Genomic DNA, 26,590 nt, shown 5'->3' with positions numbered 1-26,590 from the left:
GACGGCGATGAGACAGCCTACAGGGAGGAGGTCAGAGACTTGGCAGTGTGATGCCAGAACAACAACCTCTCCCTCAACATCAGTAAGACCAAGGAGCTGATCAATGACTACATGACAAAGAGGGGAGAGTACGCCCCTATCCACAGCAACGGGGCTGTAGTGGAGCGGGTCGAGAGCTTCAAATTCCTTGGCGTCCACATCACTAAGGACTTAAACATGGTCCACACACATGACAGTGCCTCTTCCTCCTCAGGAAGATTTGTCATGGGTCCACGGATGCTCAAAAAGTTCTACAGCTGCACCATCGAGAACATCTCGACTGGCTGCATCACTGCTTGGTATGGCAAATGCACCATCCTTGACCGCAAAGCGCTACAGAGGGTGGTGCGGATGGCCCAGTACATCTCTGGGGCTTAGCTCCCTGCTATCTAGGACCTCTATGTCAGCCGGTGACAAAGGAAGGCCCGAAATATTGCCAAAGACTTCAGCGATCCAAGCCATAGACTGTTCACTCTGCTACCGTCAGGCAAACGGTAACGGAGCATCGGCTCACAGCTTCTATCCCCAATCCGTAAGACTGCTAAATGGTTAATTAAATGGTTACAGACTGTCTGCACGGACTCTATGCTGTTGTTTTGTCTGTTTTTTATTTGGATCCCCGTTAGCTTTTGCCGAAGCAGCAGCTAACGTCATCTTCTTGGGTTCCACAAAAAGTAACAAAACACTGATGGACAAGGACAGTAACACACATTTTTATATACAACGATATACAAACAATACAACTAAAAACAATTGTGCGTGTGTTCACACACACACACACTACGCTGACACTCTCACACAAAACCCACACTTTCACACTCATCATATGCTGCTGCTACTCTGTTATTTATTCTTACTCTAATTATCTATCCTTATGCCTAGTTGCTTTACCCTGCCTTCATGTACATATCTACCTCTGCACATTGATCTGGTACTGCTTAGCCCTGTATGTAGCTTAATTCTTGTGGATTTTATTCCTTGTGTTAGTATTTTATTTTCTCCTCTATTTACCGTATAAGCAGGTCTTGCTCTAACATGCGCCCATGAACCACACGGTGTTTTGCCATGGCCTGAGCCAAGCAACTGGCTCTCTTTTCAAACAGCCACACAACATTCAAGCAAGGGCAGAGGCTCTTTCTTTAGAGCATCCGTTTACAAGCGAGTTAAATATTTTGCCAAATACCAAGGACCGGTAATGCACATCCCAATCATTGGAGCAGGTATATGCATGTATGTTTACATATCGATTCTTCCTCCAGTCCCACTCCCATTTTAATTGGTATACCTGCACCTTAATTAATCTGCGTACTGTACAGACTGTGACATTCAAGCGCTCAACGTAAATGTAACGCTATCAACTAAAATAACACATTAGCATCTCACAGATTTAAGAACTCATTCATGGGCGCCACAGCTGGCCAATTTGGCTCACCTCATCCTGCTTCCCATGATGCACTTCTCCACACCCACTTAAGGCTGCCGAGCAGTTATTGGCATCCGCTGTGCCAGAGCAGGCATACAGATGAGCTGTGTGCAACCGACTGAGTCCCACTAGGCCAGACCCACTGACGCAAGCAGGAGGACGAGGTGTTTGATCAGCGATTTCAGACCTTTAACACATCTCCAGAGACCCTGGGATGATGACACTCCCTTCATCCCCTCTGTCTGTGGCAGGGCAGAGGGGGGGGAGCGTGGTGTGTGACACCATCACTGGGCTTAGGGACAGATGGGAAATCAGTTCGCTGCTCCTACAGCTCAAACACGGGAGGGAAATGAAGGGGGACAAACTTGTGTATCACATGGAAGAAGGGATGTGCTATTAATTTTTCCCCGGCACTCTACCACAGAGGCTTAGAAAATGGTGTGCTGCAATTGTTGGATGCCTTAAATATACAGTAGCCTCTGTTCCAATCAATGTGATTGTTCTAGCCAAGGACACGCCCCTTTCACTCCAATGTGAATGTGTGTTCCGTTCTCCCTGCAGGGTGTAATAAGTTCCAATCAAGAAACAAGAAGCCATAACCACAAGTTATTCATAGAGGCAACGACATTTGAAAAGTTAAATGTTTATTATTCAGCAATGATCTCACAAACACTCAAGCCGGACGGTAATTCTAGTTTTTCCATTTTGCTGCATAGCACTGCTGAGAGATGAGTAAGGCAAGACGCTTAAAACACAAGGAAAGCAGGGGAATAGACTGTCTGCACATTAAAACTGAAAGCATTCAACATAAATCACCTTGAAAGTTTCACAGCTTTCTTTCTCCAAATACCAAAATAGTGATTATTCTTCCAAAAATTGCAGTGCAGTCTCAATAGGCCTCAATAATAACTAATCAGAGCTCGTTTCAAGGCCTTCGGCGCATACATACAGTACATGAACATATGCCTCGTAATACATAGGTAATTTACAACGGTTTCTAAGATCCTGAAGGGATTGTACACTGAACAAATATATAAACGCAACATGTAAAGTGGTTGGTCCCATGTTTCATGAGCTGAAATAAAAGATCCCAGAAATGTTCCATATGTACAAAAAGCTTTTCTCTCAAAATGTGCACAAATTTGTTTTACATCCCTGTTAGTGAGCATGTATCCTTTGCCAAGATAATCCATCCACCTGACAGGTGTGGCATATCAAGACGCTGATTAAACAGCATGATCGTTACACAGGTGCACCGTGTGCTGGGGACAATAAAAGGCCACTTCAAAATGTGCAGTTGTCACGCAACACAATGCCACAGATATCTCAAGTTGAGGGAGCATGCAATTGGCATGCGGACTGCAGGAATGTCCACCAGAGCTGTTGCCAGAGAATTGAATGTTAATTTCTCTACCATAAACTGCTTCCAACATCATTTTAAAGAAGACCGGCCTCACAACCACAGACCACGTGTATGGCTTCTTGTGGGCAAGCGGTTTGCTGATGTGAACGTTGTGGACAGAGTGCCTATGGTGGCGGTGGGGTTACGGTATGGGCAGGCATAACCTGCCTTTTATCAATAGCAATTTGAGCGCACAGAAATACCGGGACGAGATCCTGAGGCCCATTTGTGAGGCCCATTTTTTGTAAGGCATCTTTGACCGACAGATGCATGTCTGTATTCCCAGTCATGTGAAATCCATAGATAAGGGCCTAATGAATTTATTTCAATTGACTGCTCTCCTGACGTGAACTGTAACTCAGTAGAATCTTTGAAATTGTTGCATGTTGCGTTTATATTTTTGTTCGGTATATAATGAAAAACTGAAAGATGGTTCACATTTCCAAACTATTTCACATTGGTGATTGACAGAAGAGCTGCCTGTCTTTAGGCTCAATAAGCACTGTACTGACCAAAGCATTTAAAAATGGTTAAATACAACCAAGTTTCAAAACAAGAATGTCATCAAAGTGAACACACTGACTGACCATATCCTGCTTTTGAACATAGGTGATGTGTCCTTAATATGCACACTAACAAAATGGACGGATTCAGTGGTTATACTTCACAAAATCAATATGCTACATTTCCCCCAAATAACATTTAAACATAACCTGAAATCAGTATCTTCATGTTATCATTTGCTGCTGACAACTAGGCTACCCAGGAGAGTAGTTTGTCAAATTCCTGAGTTTCAAAGCAACAATTCTTGATCAACAACACATATCTTCAAGCTTAGAAGTACATTTTTGAAAAGCAAAACTATTAAATGTGAAAAGCAAAATGGGAGTATAAATTAGTTCATTTTAAGAGGCTGCAACAGTTAAGTACTGGTATGAAATCAAACATAACACGGTATAACTACAAATACTGAAAACAGAGTACAAAAACAAAAAAGCAAACTAGTTTAATGTACCATGCTTCACACACAAAAACACACACCATGATTCACACATCATGGTCTGACTGGTCATGAGTCCGGAGATGGCTGATCAGGCCAATCCGTGACCGACAAATCTTGTTGCAGGGATGGTTTGGGCTGTGCTTCACATACACACAGGGAGATTCTCAATTGGTGTTGCTTGACTCCTAGCATCCTTTCCTCCATCCTCTCCTCTTTTTTTGAAAATGGTCAAAGGTAAAGGTACTCCAGGAAACATGCAAACAAATGTGCTTGTATGAAATGAGACTTCTCCACTTCCGCATCAAAAGGCAAATTACATGTGCAGAGGAGGAATACCAAAATATGTTGTGTCATGTGGTAAAAATAAATGTTGCTGGTTGTGCCAGACATGTTATAGATAACAGATAGGTGGCGTATCAAGGAGACAAGCAAACTTCTCAGTTCACAAATTTACACTCTCCTACATATGGCGACCACTTATCGGTTTCCCGAGTCATGTTGGAGAGGAGTCGTCGAGGAGAGGACGACTTTTACCCAATTGAGAACACGCGCACACACACACACAAAGATAGCCCTGTTGACTTCATATTGCTTAAAGTCTGTTTTCAGTCCTAATTGAAGGGCACATTTTGGGGCAAATCATAACTTCCATGTAAGTCAAACATTCACTTAGTCTCCCATTGACATCAATGCATGACTAAATGAAAATGCAACTTTGTAAGAGTTTGCCCCTTTTTAAAACAAACTTCACATACTTTTGAATACTGTACATATGACCGAATTAAGCAGTAAGATTCTCTGCCATTCTCCTCTGAGTGACAAAGGCACCACTGCCCAATCCCATGTAGAGTTCAGGCCTGGGGTGTTGTCAGAAGCTCGGGTAGGTACTGTAGGGATCCCTACCGGGAGTTGTAGTCTGGGGAGAAGAGTCGTAGTTTGTGGCTGCTCCTTGTGTCCGGGGAGGTCATGTTGTTGGTGAAGGAGTTTGAGACGGGTGAGGCAAAACCTGGATCAGAGGTGGGAGTGAGGCACAGCAGGCTAAACAAATGGAACAGTACTGAAACTCAAGCACCCTCAATGGTGCAGAGTATATGAGCAATAAACAGCTCTAATCAATGTCTCCAAACAGCTATTCAACAAATGTCTACTAAGCAAATGAGAAAAACATTTTTCCAAACACAGCTGAAATAAGATAAATGTACTGCAGTTACCTCCTTCAATTCAATTGTGTTGCAGAGGTATAAAGACTATTAGAAAGGGGCAAACTGAAATCAACACTATTGTTGATTTCAGTTTGTGAAAAGTGGAAATAATGTAAACTACCTGAAGGGGACGGTGTCCTCTGAATGAAGGCTGGGTGAGGTGCTAAGTCCCTCTGAGAGAACAGTGCATGGCACACTGGGTAGGAAGAGAACATTAATGTTACCTGTTAGAATGGTCAAAATGTCTTCATGGTCCCTGAAGCTTTGCAGTATCATCCAAACATTCACTATCCAACCCACATGTTCTTTAAATGATATTGAGTCACATACACGGACCTGCTAACAAGGTGAAGTTTTCCAGCAAAAACACAAATCTTAGTTGGGGATGTGGCTACTCACCGATGATGATGATGGCGGTGCCAGCCAGTAGCGCGAAGATGGTGAAGAACATCATCTGGTAAGAGTCTATGAAGGCCTGCAGGAAATGGGTTCCCTCCATGGCAACCACGGAAGCAGCAGCTGGAGAAGACAAAAGCGACAGGTGAGACTAGGACATGACACTGCTCAGTGCTTCTTTCTAACAGTGATGAGCGCGTTACCTTGTACAAATGTTGAAAAATTAACATTAAAAAAATCACAGTTTAATGTTTTGATACTGCAACGACAATAGGGTGGTGCTAGTTGACACTTCCGTGAAATCCTAACGTGCTCCATTTCTCAAGCCCTTGAGCAACAAATGGCTTTATGGATGTAGGGTCAGATAAAACGACTGACCTGAATATTTTCAAGGAAAGTGTCCCAACACTGCTATAATTATCTCAAATAATATTAAAAGGGTGTTGAAAGTATCCCCCTTTTACAGTATATCTTGTATCCTGCACCATCACAGAATCATCACATCTACCATATCGTCAACCCTGTCCCACTCAGAGATGGCTGGCTGACCTTGCATTGTGGTGCTGGGATCAGTCACGTGGATGAGGGTGACTGGGATGACGAGGAGCTGGCCAGTGGATGAGCTGGTTATGGACACGGAGGCTGAGGCTGCAGCCTGGGGGTCCACCACACTGACCGTGTACTTAGAGTAACTGGGGAAGCCGTGGAACACTTCTCTCTCCTGGACCGAGATGGACGGAGAGCTGGACGACACCTAACGGACAGGAGTGATGGTGGGTGAAACACTGGGGTTTATGGAGAAGTGACATCCAGTGCCAAATGCTATACTTCACTCATTGTCCTCATCATTCATTTCCCTTTTTAACGGCTTCTGGAAAGTATGAGACCCACGTCAAAAGGCACTTTCAAATAAAGTTGATTGATTGACAGACAGACATACCTCCAGGCTGCCGAGTGCTGCGGTAGGGCCATAGACAGTGAGCTCTGCGTCGGGCTGCAGGTTGCTGAGCAGCAGCTCTGTCTGGTCAGAATACAGGCCTGTCTCCACGGGCAGCCTGGCACTGACCTGCTCCCCAGAGAAGGCACTGCCCTCCACCCCAGCCCTCACCAACAGGCTGGTCATGGACAGGCTCAGCACCCGTGTCTGCTGGTCACTCAGAGACTGCAGGGTCAGAGAGCAGGAGTAGAAGCCTGGGAGGGAAAGCGGGAGGTAGAGAGGTAACATTAGGTGTCGGTGTTTCTAAAAAGAAAGGTGACATCAAAATTGGTCTTATTTCAAGTTGTTCACGTTTATGGATGCTTCTTAGACTATGCTTGTCTTCCACAACCACATGGTCCCAGATGCTTAAAACATGATTTCCCCATTAAAAGCCTCTTCATTAGAACATGATTTAAAAAGGCACAAACGCAATAGCCATGAGAATTCCATTTAAAACATGATTAGAACCCACTAAATTCTCATCCCTTATGTAGCAATAGTGGAGGGAGAATCTTTCCCCACCTGTGCTGGTGTTTAGTCGGTTTACCTTCCCCTCCAACCCTACTCCAGAGTCATCTCACATTCATACAGGCCCATTAGTCACCCCCCCCCCCCCCCCCCCCCCCCCCCCCCACCATAAGTCTGCACTGGGCTGGGGCAGGAGAGGAGCCCCAAACTCCCCAAAACAATTAGACCCATTCTGCTGAATATATCACCCCAACACCGTTTATGGCCTTCAGTAAATTATTCCCTTGTAAACAGAACTTCCTTGCCCTCTTTGCCAGAGCAGCCCCTGGTGCACTGCACCGCACACACACCAGCTGACCCACTGTGGGTTTAATAAATCCTTCCTGCTGCAAGCATTTCTAATGGGTGATTCATGATGTGAAGGTCAAATCCATTATGCACAAGTAAACTGAAGGTTGGAGAAAAGACCATTCAGTAAACATACTGCCCAACATTCACCACCTCATCTTCCCTGAGCCCGAGAACAGGTCTTACCGGTGCTGGGGTCGAAGCTGATGTGTGTGAGGTAGACGTCATGGGCGGAGAACTCGACGGCGTCGCTGGTGAAGCTCAGATGGCAGCTGATGGAGGTCTCTGGGTGCAGCAGGGCGATGGAAGCGGTCTGGGCAGAGGAGCAGGAGCCTATGAGGTTGGTTCCCGTCTCTCTGGTGGTGAGCAGTATCCTGGTGTCCCTGTCCCCCCTCACCGCTGCAGGGTGAGCCATCACCGCTGTCCTGGTGGCCCCCTCCACCACCACCTGGCACAAACCAACACAGTGAGCCATAACACTGGTATTACTTGGGGTGAATCTCAAGTCTGTAAAGTAGTCTCAGCTCATTGTCTACTTTCCTTCCTCTGCACTGATATAAAAGTTACGAGGACTGGTAAAAAGAATTCCAGCTAGCCTCCACATTGCATTCACCTGTCCTGTGATTTAAATCCTATGTATGTGCAAATTGAAGTGAACAGCTGGGCCTATTCACTTCCGTATTCAGTACAGCAACACGGTACCAGTTAACATCTCCATTCAGAGCCTTCTCCTTTAAGATGTGTTGTTCCTGTCGGAGTGTTAGCTACTGATCCAGATAGCATCTATCTAATCCACTCCACACTCATCCTCCTCAGTCACTCACTCCCAGCTAATTGGGAAAGATTCATATGTAAACACAGGAACACATAGAAGCCTGTAGCAGCCGGAAAGAGGGAGCTGCCTGGAAGAGACAGACATAAGAGGCGGTGAGAGATGTTCTTTGAGAGAGAGAGAGAGTGAGTGAGAGTGAGAGTGAGAGAGAGAGAGAGAGAGAGAGAGAGAGAGAGAGAGAGAGAGAGAGAGAGAGAGAGAGAGAGAGAGCTCCATCTCAAAGAGGAAGGCTGGGCTAATGAATCTTCTCCATGCTGCCTGCGTGTCTCTTTGTGGAGACATCAGACCCACAGCAGGGGGTGGGAGGGGAGGGCCGTCACACACATTACACTGAGACAGCCATGATCATCTAGTACTGATCATGATGATGGTCTTATAAGCATCTTTATAGTGTCAGATATTTACTGTGTAGAACTCTCCCTTAAGGCTTCAGGTCTGTTCTAGGGTTCACATTGGTAGTTACAGTCTTGTCCCATTGCAGTTAACTCCCGTATGGACTCGGGAGAGGCGAAGGTCGAGAGCCGTGAGTCCTCCAAAACACGATCCTGCCAAGCCGCACTGCATCTTGACACACTGCTCACTTAACCCGGAAGTCAGACGCACCAATATGTCGGCGGAAACACCAAACCCTCACCTAACCCGGACGACGCTGGGCCAATTGTGCGCCTCCTCATGGATCTCCCGGTCGAGGCTGGCCGCGACACAGCTCGGGATCGAAACCGGATCTCTAGTGACGCCTCTAGCACTGCCTTAGACTGCTGCACCCCCTCAGACGTCAATTCAACATCTATTCCACGTTGGTTCAACGTCATTTCAGTGAAATTACAGGGAAACAACGTTGATTCAACAAGTGTGTGCCCAGTGGGTAGTGTTGTACACCTCTCTACAAACCGGAGTGGTATATACTGTTTGGATAATCATGATTAAACCATTTGTTGTTGCACAACATACTTTCATCCCATCTCTCACACACAAATGTTCTTTGGTAGCAAGGTTGTCGTTACAGTACCTCTCTGTAAGTCTTCAGCAGCCCAGGGATCTCATAGTAGACAGTGGTGGTGCCTGCATCTCTTGCCACAGCCACGCCCATTTTAGAGTCTATCTGCAGCACGCCAGTGGATGAGGAGCTCCAGGTACCCGGGACACCTGTAGAGAAAAGAGTAGAGCTGAAAAACTCCCCTTGGTTCAACACTCATCTTGAATATTCACACATCATTTACTGTAAGACTGTCTTTTCCTTCACACTCCTTCCCGCAGGGCTGACAATGGTAATGTTTAAATCATCTGCAGAAAAATTACTCCATTCCGAAGTAGATGAAAACAAACAAGGATATTGCAAAATATATCAATATCACACAGTGGAGGCTGGTGGGAGGAGCCTTAGGAGGATGGGCTCATTGTAATGGCTAGAAAGGAAATGTGGTTTCCATGTGTTTGATACCGTTCCATCAATTCCATTCCAATGAGCCCATCCTCGTATAGCTCCTCCCACCAGCCTCCATTGATATCACATATTAAAGATGCAACATCCCAGAGAACCATGTGAAACTGCATCAATCCAACGAAAGATCCATTTTGCTCCAAAAAATTCGGAACATCTGAACATCTTTGCAGATAAGCCTCGTCTCAATTTCATGCACCTCGGTAGTACAACCAGTGACATCGTACCTGTTATTTTACAACACCACATGAACCCCTCTTTGACCTCTCACCTTGGGGGCTGAGGAGTTGGGCGCTGAGGCAGACCACATCTCCCACCACCAGCCTTGTGGCGTCCTCGGGGTGGATGGCGTGCTGAACGGGCAGCGCCAGGTAGTCAGCCATGCCTGCCTGCTCCTCGTCCCACACGGCCAGCAGGGTGAGGCCCACGTTGACCGTCCGCACCGTCAGGGTGTTGTTACCCGGGCCCCGGCCCATCTGCACCAGGTCATCCCTACAGACAGACAGGAAAGGAAATGGTCAACATGTAGTAGGTTGGTATGAGTAACCAATGGCTGTCCTTGCATAATCAGTAATCAACTACCTCTGCCTGGGCACAAGACTAAGTGACTCGCCTGTGGCCCAATCACATTCAGAACCCCTTAGTACCCCACCATGAGCCCCTTCCTTACTCTTATTTGGACAGGTCTCTCCTAAAGTAGTCTGGCAGCACCTTGATAAAGTAATGGAATCAATTTATTGTGCAGGCCAATGAGGGAATCCCTAGCCAGGCTGAGCAGTGCAGTCTCCCTTCTTCACACACTCCCATTAATTTAGCTCACTCAGGTGGAAACTACTCACTCTGAATGGGGAGGAACGAAAAGCAGTCTAAATTAATGTTGGGTACCTTGGGAGAGACCTGCTGGCTTAATACCCTGCCATGGTGCACTCATTAACTGTAGTTGTACTGCTGTAGCATCCGGATAAACAGACTTGGGCTGTGCAACTTTCACACATACGCACACTTTATGTGGCACTCTAACAGCAAAACACAGCAGAAAACCAGTGCTTTCACTTCTACATATTTCAATGTCAAGTCTATCTTGTACGTGCCAATATAAAGTGCCTTCGGAAAGTACTCAGATCCTTACGCAACCCCCCACCCCCTCAATCTACACACAGTACCCCATAATGTCAAAGCAAAAACAGGTTCTGAAATGTTTGCTAATTTGTTAACAATAAACTGAATATTCAGACTCTTTACTCAGAACTTTGTTGAAGCATCTTTGGCAGCGATTATAGCGTAGAGTTGCCTTGGGTATGATGCTACAAGCTTGGCACACCTGTATTTGGGGAGTTTCTCCCATTCTTCTCTGCAGATACTCTCAAGCTCTGTCAGGTTGGATAGGGGAGTGTTGTTGCACAGATATTTTCAGGTCTCTCCAGAGATGTTTGATCGGGTTCAAGTCCGGGCTCTGGCTGGCCACTCCAGGACATTCAGAGACTTGTCCCGAAGCCACTCCTGCGTTGTCTTGGCTGTGTGCTTAGGGTCTTTGTCCCGTTAACCTTCGCTTCAGTAGGAGGTCATGAGCGCTTTGGAGCAGGATATCATCAAGGATCACTGTACTTTGCTCCGTTCATCTTTCCATTGATCCTGACTAGTCTTCCAGTCCCTGCCGCTGAAAAACATCCCCAAAGCATGATGCTGCCACCACCATCCTTCATCCTAGGGATGGTGCCAGGTTTCCTCCAGACATGACAGTTGGCATTCAGGCCAGAGTTCAATCTTGGTTTCATCAGACCAGAGAATCTTGATTCTCATGGTCTGAGTCTTTATGTGCCTTTTGGCAAACTCAAAGCGGGCTGTCATGTGCCTTTTACTGAGGACTGGCTTTCGTCTGGCCACTCTACCAGAAAGGCCTGATTGGTGGAGCACTGCAGAGATTGGTTGTGCTTCTGGAAGGTTCTCCCATCTCCACAAAGGAACTATAGAGCTCTGACCATTGGGTTCTTGGTCCAAGGCCCTACTCCACCGATTGCTCTGTTTGGCTGGGGGGGGGCAGCTCTAAGAAGAGTCTTGGTGGTTCCAAACTTTTTCCACTTAAGAGTGATGGAGGCCACCGTGTTCATGGGGACCTTCAATGATGCATACATGTTTTGGTACCCTTCCCCAAATCTGTGCCTCGACACAATCCTGTCTCTGAGCTCTACGGACAATTCCTTTGACGTCATGGCTTGGTTTTTTCTCTGACATGCACTGTCAACTGTGGGACCTTACATAGACAGGTGTGTGACTTTCTAAATAATGTCCAATCAATTGAATTTACCACAGGTGGACTCCAATCAAGTTTTAGAAACATCAAGAATGATCAATGGAAACAGGATGCACATGAGCTCAATTTTGAGCCTCATCGCAAAGGGTCTGAATATAAATACATTTGCAAAATGTCTAAAAACCTGTTTTTGTTTTGTCATTAGGGGTTATTCTGTGTAGTTTGCTGAGGATTTTATTTTCTTAATTTAATCCATTTTAGAATAAGGCTGTAACGTAACAAAATGTGAAAACAGTCAAGGGGTCTGAATACTTTCCTAAGTTGACAAGGTAAAAATCTGTCGTCCTGCCCTTGAACAAGGCAGTTGACCCACTGTTCCTAGGCCGTCATTGCAAATAAGAATTTGTTCTTAACTGACGTGCCTAGTTAAATAAAAATTAAATAAAAAAATAAAAACATTTAAATGTAATTCAGAAAATGAATACCAGGGATGCTGTCGCTATGTTATATACAATGTTTACTTTGCTGCGAAGGCTACAAGACCTGATTGAATAAATGCATTCTGAGAGATTTAAGTGCCATATTCAATTTTCTGTTCCACTGGTAAAGGCAGAACCATTTGGAGTGCTGTCATCTCATGTCTAACTCTCTTTAAGCAATTTTTTCCTAAGAAATTGGAGTGTCGGACATTAGTGCAAGCTCTTCCAGGCTTCCTCAAACTAAAAGAGCACTCAGAGAGAAGACATGGCACAATATTTCCAGCTGTCTTGGTCCACACAGCTAACAGCCACAGACATCTCTTAAACCCTACCACCCCATCTCAATCGTCTACCTGGCTGCTTTTACCTTCCCTATGAATATTTTCTTCCCCAATGTGTACACCTTCATACCAGTGGAGGCTGCTGGGGGGAGTAAAATGGCTTAAAATAATGGCTAGGGTTGAGTAATGTTTGATACCATTCTATTAACTCCATTACACTAAATTCCAGCCATTATCAAGAGCCGTCCTCCTCTCAGCAGCCAACACTGCTTCATACAGTATCTCACGTACAAGTTGCCCTTCATTTGACTTTCAAGTCTGCACCGAAATAGTATAATTGTGGGGTTCTTTGCAACTTGAAAATTAAAACCTTTAAGGACATTCACAGAAAGCAACCATCACTAGATGGTAACTTTACAAGTAAAGTTGTGCGGCTTGGTGGTAGTGACATTAAAAAATACATTTAAAAATAAGTACTTTGATTATATTATTAAAATATTGAAATAATTTTAAATTTACATTGATAGTCAGTAGATTTGGTCAGTAATTGTGGTCAGCAGTAGTGGTCAGTAGTTATGTGGTTGAGTAGTTGTGTGGATATGGGCAGTAATTAGATGTGTGGTCTGAAGTTGTGGAATGTAATTTTGTGGTTGTGGTCACTAGATGTGGAAAGCAGTTGTGTGGTTATATCCTCACTTTTGAGAAAATGGCCTTTGAAGTTTGTAGTACTTACTGGAGAGCTCTTCTTTGTCTATACCCATTCAGCATCGTTCACACCCACCCATCTCTTTAAGGGATGAGCCGAACGTTCTGTCCTAACAGCAGTCAAGCACCCAAGCTAACTGGCTAACGTTGGCTAGCTACTTCCAGACACAAATGAGAGAAGAGCTCACTAACCATTGTACTTGCCCGAGCAGAGCTGGCTAGGCTGTTTTTATTTGATCCAGAGCATTGGTGACAGCAACTGTGCTGCTGGCAAAAATGTACGCTTTTTCCCCAACGTTTACTGACACCGGCCATATTCAACGGGTGTTGAGCGTTCGTAAATTCATCAGTTATTCTGCACTCTGGCACACAAACGAAAGTGCTCTGAAATCAGAATAGATCGACGTAGCTGGTAAATTCTCCATGGCTATCAACAGTTGTCGCAGAGACATTCTATTGAAATGGTTACTTGCATAGTGGATTTTTTTTAAAGACATGTTGCTAGCTAGGTAAACAATTAACCATAATCTAAATTCATGACATTACTTACCCTGCATGAATCTGCGGTTCAATGTTCGCTATAACTAGCGAAGCAAATGGCTCTAAGATACGAACAATATTACTACACAGATCATACACAACGTTAGCTAGCGAGCCAGCCAGATAACGTTAGCTAGATAGCTAACAGTAAACTTTAACTTCTAATTTTGACAGTCGTTTTCATTTGAAACATGTAATATCTGAAAATGGAGCTAGCTTCTCCCTGTCACGGATGCCATGGTTGGCCTCACTTGGTTTGAAGATGTAATCCGGAGACAGGTATTTTCTCAATCTCCTTAGCCATCACACTAAATCCACTGATTTCAAAACACGGTCCACCAGAAAAAGTGCAACACTTATGCAGGTATACAACACAATATATATATATATATTTAAAAGCAGTTAGACAGAATTACCTACACATACTGACCAGCTCAAATAGACAGAAGCGTGCTGTGAGGCAGACCAATCCGAACTAATCTCTCGGCATGCCCAGCCCACTCATTATCTCAACCAATCATGACTAGCGGGGAAGGTTGCTGACTTTCTGTTGTTAAACCAACTAGGCTCGTATTTTAAGAATTGTATTCATAATTATAGATGTCATACAAGTTTGTTATTAAGGCACGTTATTAAGGCATTTCTGACCAAAAACTAATTCTGTGAAGTAGTGACGCGCAACATACACCTAGTTTTCAAGAAACGAGTCACAATTGTGGTCACTCTTTAATCTCCTTGTAATTTTGGCCCTCTGTGTCAGTGAGTATCCTAGCAAAGGTTCCGTTTTGGAATCTCAAGGACAGAGCTGTGGCTAGAATATAGCAGGCGATGGGTTACTCAAAACGGCCCTAGTTACAGATTAGTAAGAGTTCATACATTTTAATATCTTTCTCTAACTTGTCAAAATGGCAGTTTAGGGGCACTAGTGAGAAAGCCATGGAGTATGTCACGTTTTCCGAGCTCCTGCTGAAATTGCATTTATTTAATACTTTCTTTGCGCTTTGACTCAAAAATAACTAGGAAACACAGCCTTTAAATTACGTGCTTTACCTTGTTCAAATTATATTTTAGATTTAATGCGTAAATGGAATTTAACCTGTTGAGTGGAGTCACTGACAAGAGAAAGTTATTTTGTCAGTGAGTTCTTCAACAAGTGGGAGCTGAGCTGCTCCACCTCTCGGCACGGCAAAAAAAATTAACCCTGAGGATTTGAAGGCCAAGATTCTTGCTCTGTAGCTGAGGACCGAGCACTCACGTTGGGGATCTCAAGCAAGAAAGCCTGGTGGAAAACCTTGCATCGTTGTGGCTAAACTACACTATTATCAGGATTGTATTGATGTTCTTCGGCGTGCCAGAGAATTTGGCCCACTTCGATGCAATGGAGCACCCATCTCCAGCTTCCCAGAGTATACCCCCAGCGCTGCTCGTGACCATGCCGCTTTCAATGATGTCAGGAATCTCCTCCTCGGACGGTCCGACTTTTGGTATAGTGTGGCTTTTCTTGCCCGGCTCCATATAACGGCACCGAGAAAGAGTTCCAAGAGCCCATAAGGCGATGGCCTTTGTAAAGGCGAACATTCTACCGAGGTCAGACGAAGCAAATGGCTGAATGTTTGAATGGCTGAATGCTGAATCACCTATTTAGCGATTAGGGTAATGGACGAATGTGTCTACCACTGTAGACTCGGTCTCTCTTCTGTAGATACTGTATAGTGTTGCCAGTGGTATCAGTTGATATTGTTAGGTAACATTCATGCCTTAGTTCTGTTGAGTCAATTCTCCTTCTATTAACATTTTATTACCATGAAGCTGCTCATTTATATTCCTTGATGGTACATCCGTATCCAGGGTAGATAAAGCACAGGACCATCATACATTCAAATTTTCATGATAAAACTAAAAGAGCAGCCATTTCAATTAGTAAAAACATACCGTTCGCAATGTAAAGTGTAGAGGCAGATTCAGCAGGCCGTTTCATTACTGTAGTAGGAATACTGTATACTACACTGGTTATATCGGCTAACATTTATTCACCAAATTGGGATAACAGTTCATTCTTCACAAAATGTATTTTCTCGATTACCAAAAATGGACACACACAACCTAATACTAGGTGGTGATCGAATTGTCTACTGTCACCCAATCTGGATCGTAGCTCTCCTGAGGTATCATCAAAGAGAATATCAACAATTCAGCTATTTCTTAAGACATATGGCATATCCGATGCAATCCCACAGCTAGGGAGTATTCTTTCTCGCCAGTTCATAAGGCCTTCTCATGTATAGACACATTTTTCCTAGACAATAGATTTTTGCCATTTTTCACAGATTGTGATTACCAAACTAGTCATTTCGGGTCATTCTCCTCTTACTATGATACTACTTATACCAAAAACACAGAGTAATTATCGTCCTTGGCGGCTAAACTCACCACTGCTATCAGAAGAAACCTTTGTCGCTTTTATATCTCAAATTTCCATCTCCAGCTCAATCAAACCCCTGGAATGTCTCCTACAACAGTATGGTAATCAATGAAGGCTCATCTAAGGGGCCAAATTATTTTGTACGGTGCATAGATTAAGGAAGTGTAATATTCAACGGCTAGGGGAACTTATAAATACAATCTTGGATTTGGCATATTCACACTCTTCAGCCGTAAATGTACTAAAACAACGTTTGTCTGAAGTGTCAGAGTTCGATCTTCTTTCAACTCGACAAGCTTAAAATTGAATTAGTACATTTTGACATAAAATTATGAACATGGAGAGAAATCGGGGAAAATGCTAGCACACCAGCTGTGTCAGAGAACCACAAATAAAACCATACCTGAGATAACTGACAAGCTGGGTTACAAATGTATTGATCATTTAGAGGGAAATTCAAGCTTTCATTACTTTTACTCACAATAATACATTTCCGATTCCGCTGGTAATGCTACCTTCCTCGACACCTTCTTTGAGAACGTATATATTCCTACAGATGAACCTGAGACTGTGTTGGCAATTAAATATATGCAGTGTGTGAAATCCCCTGGACCGACGAATTTCCGAGCGAATTCTTTAATAAAATCTCAAGATTCAATCTGAGTTGCCAAACGTCAGCCTCGAAACCTTAATGACTTGGAGAAGATCTGCAGAGAGGAGTGGGACAAAATTCCTCCTGAGATGTGTGCAAACCTGGTGGCCAACTACAAGAAACGTCTGACCTCTGATTGCCAACAAGGGTTTTGTTGTTGTTATTCTGTCTCTCACTGTTCAAATAAACCTACCATTAAAATTATAGACGGATCATTTCTTTGTCAGTGGGCAAACGTACAAAATCAACAGGGGATCAAATACTTCCCCCCCCTCACTGTACTTTTGATTTTGACCCCCCCCCCCCTTGTTCAGGGACACATTATTCAATTTCTATTAGTCACATGTCTGCGGAACTTGTTCAGTTTATGTCTGCTGTTGAATCTTGTTATGTTCATACAAATATTTACACATGTTAAGTTTGCTGAAAATAAAACGCAGTTGCCAGTGAGAGGACGTTTTTTTTGTTGCTGAGTTTAAGATGATTGCCTGCCGTTTTGAGTCCTCATCTCTACAGATCAAATTGGTTTCATAAAAAATGGTCACTCTTTTTTCAACATCAGAAGTCTTTATAATATACTACAATCCCTATTCATCTGACACTCCAGAGATATTGTTATCACTTGACGCTGAGAAAACATTTGATCGGGTGGGTTGGGATTGTTTATTTTATACTCTCAAACAATTTGGATTCGGTGCAAATGTTATGTCCTGGATCAAAGTCCTTTACTCCTCCCCTATGCCTGCAGTGCGCACAAATAATAACCTTTCATCCTATTTTTAACGTGGGACAAGATAGCGTTGTCCTCTATCCCCTCAGCTGTTTGTCATCGTAGCCTTTAGCCATAGCAATATGTAATAACACCACTATCAAAAGGTATTCAAAGAGGGTGCTTAGAGCATAACGTCTGACTCTATGCGTGTGACATGCTATTATATTTGCCTGAACCGTTAACTGGTCTTCCAGAGATCCAGGTTCTACTAAAGACATTTGGTAAAATAGTATAAAGTTAATCTACAAAAAAAGTGGATTGATGCCTATTAACCCTTCTGTCATGCAAACTTATTTTAGTCACGTGCCCTTCAGAGTACATACACAGAAATATTTGGGAATTTGGGGTCACACACAATTTCAAAGATCTCTATAAAGCCAATTTCCCTCCTTTGATCCCCAAAACAGGATCTTGAACACTGCGATTTACTTTCTTTTTCTTTAGGCGGAATAATTAACACAGTTAAAATGAACGTATTACATAAGTTGTACTTATTTCAATGTATTCTTATCTGACCATCTTTTTTTATCTCCTTAGATAAACTGATATCTGCAACAAGAAAAACCCTCGGATACATTGCAGAGATCTTGGTCTAGCACTTCCAAACTTTCAATATTATTAAATGGGCAGCTAATATAAGAATAATTCTGTATTGGATGACAGAAATCCCTGCTGTTACAGGCCCGAAAGGATTGACCTTGGAGATCTCATCCTGTGGCCCTAACTCCTTAGCAGCCTTATTACTCTGCTCAAAACTTGCATTAGCAGAGCCTGTTTCCAAATACACTAAAAACCTTATTGCGAAACATTGGCTGAAAATCTGGAAACAGTTCAGGCGATTGTTTGATCAGTAAATGTTCAACTTTTAGCCCCATTATTAAAGAACAATACATTCTCTCCATCATTATTAGACCGGGCGTTTCATATCTGGTCTGGAAAAGGGATCTCCTCACTGAACCACTTGTACATTGATTTGGATTTTGCATCTTTTGAACAGCTAGTGCAAAAGGTCAATATTCCTAGATCTCATTTCTTTAGATACCTGCAATTGCTTAGTTTTGCATTTTCATACCCTAGTCACTTCATCACGCCCACCTATCTCCCTTCTAGATTATATTTTTAAAGTGAACCCTTATATCAAAGTGGGCATAAGTTTGATCTGTACGTTATTAAACTTGCACAGTCTTGATTCCCTGAACTCTTAAGGACCAAATGGGAAGAGGATTTAGGTGAAGAGTGCAGTATGCTTCAGAGAATCCATTCTTCATCTATATGTCTAAGACATGCTGTAATTCAATTTAAAATGGTTAATTGGGTGCATTGGTCAAAGGCAAAATTATCCAAGATTAGACCAGATCTAGATCCCACTTGTGACCGATGTAAGCAGGCTCCTGATACTTTATTGGACATGACCAAAACTGACATATTTCTGGATATCATTTTTTTTTGCCGTTTTATAAGATACTGGAGAGACCTATAGAACCTTCTGCCTTCATTGCATTATTTGGAGTAACGGCACAGGAGGGTCTTGGGCATCATTCTGACATGTACTACTCTTCTAGCTAGACGTCTTATACTATTTAAGTGGAAGGATCGGTTTCCTCTTTTTAACCATTGGATAAATTAAGTTATGCAATATCTCAAGCTAAAGAAAATACCCTACTCCGTTAGGGGGATCTGCAATTACATGTTATAATATCTGGAAACCTTTCCTTTGCAGAAAACATGGACCCAGCTAATTTCACAACTCCATAAACCAACCCAAATTAGAATGTATAATTATTTTCACTTTTAAAAAAAAAATGTTGTTTTACTTTGTTCTATAATATCTTTGTATATATATTTTTTAATGATTTGATTATATTACTCAATCTATATCATGCCTGTTTCAGTCTGGTTTTGGGGTGGGTTTGATTTGGTAGGGGATCCGTGTGTGTTCTGCCTGCTATCTGTATAAATCAGAAAAGTGATGTGGTAATGCAGTTACTAAAACAACTATACCGTAAGTTCCATAGTGAATATTTTGATTCCGTGAACATATATAGTGGGGCAAAAAAGTATTTAGTCAGCCACCAATTGTGCAAGTTCTCCCACTTACAAAGATGAGAGGCCTGTAATTTTCATCATAGGTACACTTCAACTATGACAGACAAAATGAGAAACAAATCCAGAAAATCACATTGTATGATTTTTTATGCATTTATTTGCAAATTATGGTGGAAAATAAGTATTTGGTCACCTACAAACAAGCAAGATTTCTGGCTCTCACAGACCTGTAACAACTTCTTCAAGAGGCTCCTCTGTCAGTAACACACTACGCCGCCAGGGACTCAAATCCTGCAGTGCCAGACGTGTCTCCCTGCTTAAGCCAGTACATGTCCAGGCCCGTCTGAAGTTTGCTAGAGAGCATTTGGATGATCCAGAAGAAGATTGGGAGAATTTCATCTGACCATATGACACCAAAATATAACTTTTTGGTAAAAACTCAACTCGTCGTGTTTGGAGGACAAAGAATGCTGAGTTGCATCCAAAGAACACCATATTTTGAGTGATAACCTCCATCCATTAGCAAGGGCATTGAAGATGAAACGTGGCTGGGTCTTTCAGCATGACAATGATCCCAAACACACCGCCGGGCAACGAAGGAGTGGCTTCGTAAGAAGCATTTCAAGGACCTGGAGTGGCCTAGCCAGTCTCCAGATCTCAACCCCATAGAAAATCTTTGGAGGGAGTTGAAAGTCCGTGTTGCCCAGCAACAGCCCCAAAACATCACTGCTCTATAGGAGATCTGCATGGAGGAATGGGCCAAAATACCAGCAACAGTGTGTGAAAACCTTGAAGACCTTTGACCTCTGCCATTGCCAACAAAGGGTATATAACAAAGTATTGAGATAAACTTTTGTAATTGACCAAATACTTATTTTCCACCATAATTTGCAAATAAATTCATTAAAAATCCTACAATGTGATTTTCTGGATTTTTTTTCTCTCATTTTGTCTATAATAGTTGAAGTGTACCTATGATGAAAATTACAGGCCTCATGTTTTTAAGTGGGAGAACTTGCACAATTGGTGGCTGACTAAATACTTTTTTGCCCCACTGTATGAATAACAGTGAAGTAAAAAATATTCCTTACGCTCTAACTTTGTCTAACTTGTTGGGGTGGGGTTCAAAACGGTCAAAATGTTGTTGATGCGGTTACAGTACTTAATTGCTGTCACTTTATCAAAATATATTTTTGTTCAAACGCCAGCAGAAAAGTAGACGAATATGTAAATGCTTTAACTTTATGTCTCAGTTGTTGTGTGGTCAATATGTGTGTTGTGGTCAGTAATTGTGGTCACGTCTCTCTCCTCTTAATTTTGGCCCTCGGTGCCAGTGAGTATCCTAGCAAAAGTTCCGTTTTGGAATCTCAATAATTACACAGAGCTGTTGTTAGAAAAGAGCAGGCGCAGGTTACTAAAACTGCTCCATCTAGAGATTGTTACACACGATTCCAAATCCGCTTCCCAAATTGAAAAGCAGAGAAGTAGGGGAATATTTCATATTTTTGTCTAACTTGTTGGGTTAGTGGTGAAAACGGTAGTTGTTTGGAAAATAATGAATCTGCTTGCTTCTGACATGATTTACAGCAGCTAGAAAGAGACTAGAGCCATTTACTAAAATCGCTCGTTACAGATTGGTCCGCACAATACGATTGCGGATTTGACCAGCAGAGAAATAGGGGAAATGTCATACTTTAGAAAAAATGTCTAACTCGTTGCGTTAGTGTTCAAAACGGAGGAAGTTTGGGAAAAGTTGGAACATATGCACCTAAAACAGCTGTACCGTAAGTTCCGTAGTGAATATTTTCATTCTGCAAACAGATATGAAAATCAGAGCAGACAAATATCCCGTCGACTCTGACTCTGTCGAACTTGTTGGGGTAGTGGTCAAAACGGCAGTTGTTTGCAAAAACGTTACAGAAAATGTGGTTGATGCAGTCACTTAAACTGTTGTAATTTTTTTGTCCGAATATTATTTTTTGCCCGAACGCCAGATTTGAGTAGCACAGAAGTAGACGAAGATGGGAACACTTTAACTTTGTCTAAGTTGTTGCAAAGTGGAATAATTAGCTGATTTGTGTCAAAAGTTATAGGATTTTACTAAGAGAATGGCAGTTGGAAGTGATGATGTCAAAATTGGGATCATTATAATCTTGATGAAAAGAGGATTTAGGCCAACAAAAAAAATGGACTATAAGTTTAATAACGTAAAAGTATAACATATCAAAAAGTGGTATACAAACAACTCGAGTGAGACCATTCTGGACGTTTTGAACATTGAACGGAGTTTCTAGAACAAGAAGAAGAAGATCAACTAACTAAGATAGGGCTCTTGCTGCGCAAACCCCACAATTAAACAGAAAAAAAAACATTGTGAACTTACCTGCTGGTGGTGAATGTGAGCAGGGAGTTGTGGCTGTGAAGGACCTCTCCAGTGTTAGCATGGAGGTGAACAGTGAAAGTAAGCACCATGCCCAGAGGAATAGCAGACAGGCTGTCCCTGGAAGGGTTGTGGATAACTGGACTGGTGCTGAAACGCAGGTACGACACAGGGGCCACCTGGGAAACCACAGAGAGGGATAGACTACAATGTAAGGAAATCTACTTAGACCGAAGTCAACTGCAAGCAATCCATCTCTCACTAACAGTCTTAAAACATGTTGCCATTTGTCATGACTTTATAATGGCATGAATTAAGATGATAGACATAAGTATGGGTAATGAAGTTTTGGTTATTGGCAACATTTGCATGAGATGCGGTAAACTTGTATAGAATTTATTAATTGAACAAAATGACTTCATATTCTCATTCATTGTACTGTTTTAACATTTTATTTATTCCCATAGGGACAATAAAGATTAATATAATTTAATTAAGGAGCAGAGGGTTTCACCTTCACTGCGAGGACAAGGGTTTGATTGACACCGAATGTTTCCTGTGAGGTCACCAGCAGGGAGGAGGAGCCAGTGAGCGAGCCAGAGGACAAGAGGCCCTTCTCATCCACCTGGACAATGGTAGCCTGGTCGGGACAGTCCAGCACTCGGTAGGACAGAGCAACCACACCGTCCCTGTTCACACACACCACCAGAGTTAGTAGCTTTCCATTTTCTGGAGACGACTCAAGCGGTTGTTTTAATATCAAGAGCAGGGCACTATAGAGAGGATATGGTGTAATTTGAAATGGAACTGAAGAGGTAATGTGCAATGCTGAGTGCTCAAAGTAAAATAGAGTTTTCAAAGTGTCTCAGGTGTGAAGCTAGATAGGTACAGTTGAAGTCGGAAGTTTACATACACTTCGGGTGGAGTCATTACAACTCATTTTACAACCACTCCACTAATTTCTTGTTAACAAACTATAGTTTTGGCAAGTCTTAGGACATCTAGTAATTTTTCCAACAATTGCTTACAGACAGATTATTTCACTGATAATTCACTGTATCACACCTCCAGTGGGTCAGAAGTTTACATACACCAAGTTGACTGCCTTTTAAACAGCTTGGAAAATTCAACAAAAAAAAGTCAATCAGAAGCTTCTAAATGACATAATTTGAGTCAATTTGAGGTGTACCTGTGGATGTATTTCGAGGCCTACCTTCAAACTCAGTGGCTCTTTGCTTGACATCATGAGAAAATCAAAAGAAATCAGCCAAGACACCAGAAAAAAAAATTGTAGACCTGGTCTGGTCTGGTTCATCCTTGGGACCAATTTCCAAATGCCTGAAGGTACCACATTCATCTGTACAAACAATAGTAAGCAAGTATAAACACCACGGGACCCACGCAGCCATCATACTGCTCAGCAAGGAGACGTGTTCTGTCTCCTAGAAATTAACGTATTTTGGTGCGAAAAGTGCAAATCAATCCCAGAACAGCAGCAAAGGACCTTGTGAAGATGCTGTAAGAAACGAGTACAAAAGTATCTACATCCACAGTAAAATTAGTATAGACCTATATTGATATAACCTGAAAGGCCACTCAGCAAGGAAGAAGCCACTGCTCCAAAACCACCATAAAAAATCCAGACTACGGTTTGCAACTGCACATGGGGACAAAGATCATACTTTGTGGAGAAATGTCCTCTGGTCTGTTGAAACAAAAATATAACTGTTTGGCCATAATGACCATCGTTATGTTTGAAGGAAAAAGGGGGAGGCTTGTTAGCTGAAGAACACCATCCCAACCGTGAAACACAGGGGTTGCAGCATCATGTTGTGGAGGTGCTTTGCTGCAGGAGGGCCTGGTGCACTTCACAAAATAGATGGCATCATGAGGACGGAAAATTGTGTGGATATATTGAAGCAACATCTCAAGACATCAGTCAGGAAGTTAAAGCTTGGTCGCAAATAGGTCTTCCAAATGGACAATGACCCCAAGCATACTTCCAAAGTTGGCTAAAACGCTTAAGGACAACAAAGTCAAGCTACTGGAGTGGCCATCACAAAGCCCTGACCTCAATCCTATAGAAAATTTGTGGGCAGAACTGAAAAAGCGTGTGCGAGCAAGGAGGTCGACAAACCTGACTCAGTTACACCAGCTCTGTAAGGAGGAATGGGACAAAATTCACCCAACTTATTGTGGGAAGCTACCCAAAACGTTTGACCCAAGTTAAACAATTTAAATGCAATGCTACCAAATACACTCAATTAGTATGTAAACTTCTGACCCACTGGGAATGTGAAGAAATAAAAGCTGAAATAAGTCACTCTCTACTATTATACTGACATGTCACATTCTTAAAATAAAGTGGTGATCCTAACTGACATAAGACAGGGAATTTTAGCTATGATAAAATGTCAGGAATTGTGAAAAACTGAGTTTAAATTTATTTGGCTACGGTATGTAAATTTCCTACTTCAACTGTAGGTCCCTATTCCCTTACCGGTTAGTCTGGAGTATGAGCCCAGAGTTGGGAGCCATCAGTATCTCCTCAGCCTCCACAGCTGGATTAAGCATGTGCAGCTTGTCATAAACCTTGATCAAAGGGAAGAGTTGACGGCCTAATTAACTGGAGGTTTTTACCCATCCTTTGATGTTTGGGTCTTCCTGACACGACATAGTCTAATGCAGTTTGAAGTGGATGCACACGACACGTCGCAGGCCAATCTGCCTTCTTATCACTTTACAAAGTTACACTTTAAAAAGGAGAAGTTAGCTTTTTTTACAACCAAATCTCTATTATTGATGTAAATGGCACATTATAGAAGGGCCCAGAAACTTTTTTTTATTATAGCAATTTCACTTGTTTTTGAGAAACGTACCCCAACCAGCGATTCACTTCCACCTCCTTGTTGTACAGTATGGGGGATTAGAAACAAAAACAAACAAAGGCTCCAAAAACACCCAAATTCATCCTGGTACAAACTGAAACGCTCGCAGTATAGTGATGAAGGTATTTAGAGGTCGTTCACATGAAATGGTGTCATTACGAACTGCAGCGTTATATTCCAGTTTGTTTGAGAACCGAGCGATACCTCTCCGTCCATTCTAGCAGCAGGCTTCACAGAGAGCTGTAGTCTGGTTAGGGGAAACAGCTCGAATTGCACAAAATGGAGTAACATTACGGATTAAATGTGGAATTACGCAATTTCATGTGTACAACATCTAAAGACCTGCATCACGATACTGAGATCCATTTCTAAAATAACGTATTTGGGCGTTTTCGGGGACCCCGTACTGCACAACGAGAATGGAGGAAGTGAATCGCTGGTTGGGTTCAGTAAAAAAGATAACTAGTGAAATAGCAAATAAAAGGGTCCAAATACTTTAACATTCTATTTACATAAAAGATATGGTTGTTTAAAAGCAAACTTCTGCTTTAAGTATTCAACCACAATCAAAACATCATTGATTTACATTCTGACTTCTCAGCATGTTTTCTTGCAGTGTTTTTTCACTTTCAGTTTGTTTTTAGGTGGAAGGGAACAGGAAAACAAGCAGAGGTCCATAAATAAGCACTATAAACTGAGTAGTCATGTCATATATTTGAGACAGTGTGATCCAGCCACACAGAAAAACCAAGCGCAGTGCTGTGTCTGGGCATGAACACCGAGAGAGGTACTGTGCTATGGTAGTAGTAGTAGTAGTATACCAATTTCTCAAATCCAGACCCTTAGGCCAGTAGTACTACTGATTTTCATTGTTAACCTTTAATAAGGGACTGATCCAGACCTAGGACACCGGGAGATTGAGATCTCTGACCCATCAGTCAAATAACTACAAGGGAGAAAAGAAAAACAGCAAACCTGGGATATGAGTTGCCCTGGCATATACAATACCAGTCAAAAGTTTGGAAACACCTACTCATTAATAAGGTTTTTCTTTATTTTCACTATTTTCTACATTGTAGAATAATAGTGACGACATCAAAACTATGAAATAACACATATGGAATCATGTAGTAACCAAAAAAATAATAATATTTTATATTTGAGATTCTTCAAAATAGCCCTTTGCCTTGATGACAGCTTTGCAAACCATTGGCATTCTCTCAATGAGCTTCATGAGGTAGTCACCTGGAATGCATGGTAAGAAGAAGGGCGGGGGGGTATGCCTTATGATTAACGGGACGTGGTATGATCATAACAACATACAGGAACTCAAGTCCTTTTGCTCACCTGACCTAGAATTCCTTACAATCAAATGTCGACCGCATTATCTACCAAGATAATTCTTATCGATTATAATCACAGCCGTATACATCCCCCCCCCAAGCAGACACATCGATGGCCCTGAATGAACTTCATTGGACTCTATGTAAACTGGAAACCACATATCCTGAGGCTGCATTCATTGTAGCATGGGGATTTTAACAAGGCTAATCTGGACACAAAAAAAACTCAACATTTTAGCAGCATATCGAATGCGCTACCTGAGCAGAAAAACATCCTGGACCAATATTACTCTAACTT

General features: G+C 42.5%; 1 protein-coding gene across 1 annotated transcript in view; it reads right to left on the bottom strand.

Annotated features, from left to right (window-relative positions):
- Positions 1-2,089: 2,089 nt before the first annotated feature.
- Positions 2,090-26,590, bottom strand: part of nup210 (nucleoporin 210) — a 63,367-nt gene continuing 38,866 nt past the window's right edge. The window contains exons 29-39 of the mRNA XM_021615545.2: positions 24,562-24,653; positions 22,576-22,750; positions 22,065-22,240; positions 9,805-10,025; positions 9,102-9,238; positions 7,447-7,708; positions 6,406-6,656; positions 6,015-6,219; positions 5,469-5,588; positions 5,191-5,265; positions 2,090-4,873 (exon numbers count right to left, since the gene is read on the bottom strand). Of these exons, the coding sequence (XP_021471220.2) occupies positions 4,767-4,873; positions 5,191-5,265; positions 5,469-5,588; positions 6,015-6,219; positions 6,406-6,656; positions 7,447-7,708; positions 9,102-9,238; positions 9,805-10,025; positions 22,065-22,240; positions 22,576-22,750; positions 24,562-24,653 (1,821 nt within the window). The 3' untranslated portion in view covers positions 2,090-4,766. The remainder of the gene's footprint in view (positions 4,874-5,190; positions 5,266-5,468; positions 5,589-6,014; positions 6,220-6,405; positions 6,657-7,446; positions 7,709-9,101; positions 9,239-9,804; positions 10,026-22,064; positions 22,241-22,575; positions 22,751-24,561; positions 24,654-26,590) is intronic.

This window comes from Oncorhynchus mykiss, chromosome 9, assembly GCF_013265735.2.
Source record: "Oncorhynchus mykiss isolate Arlee chromosome 9, USDA_OmykA_1.1, whole genome shotgun sequence".
NCBI lineage: Eukaryota > Metazoa > Chordata > Actinopteri > Salmoniformes > Salmonidae > Oncorhynchus > Oncorhynchus mykiss.
This window is presented reverse-complemented; position numbering and strand designations above follow the sequence as displayed.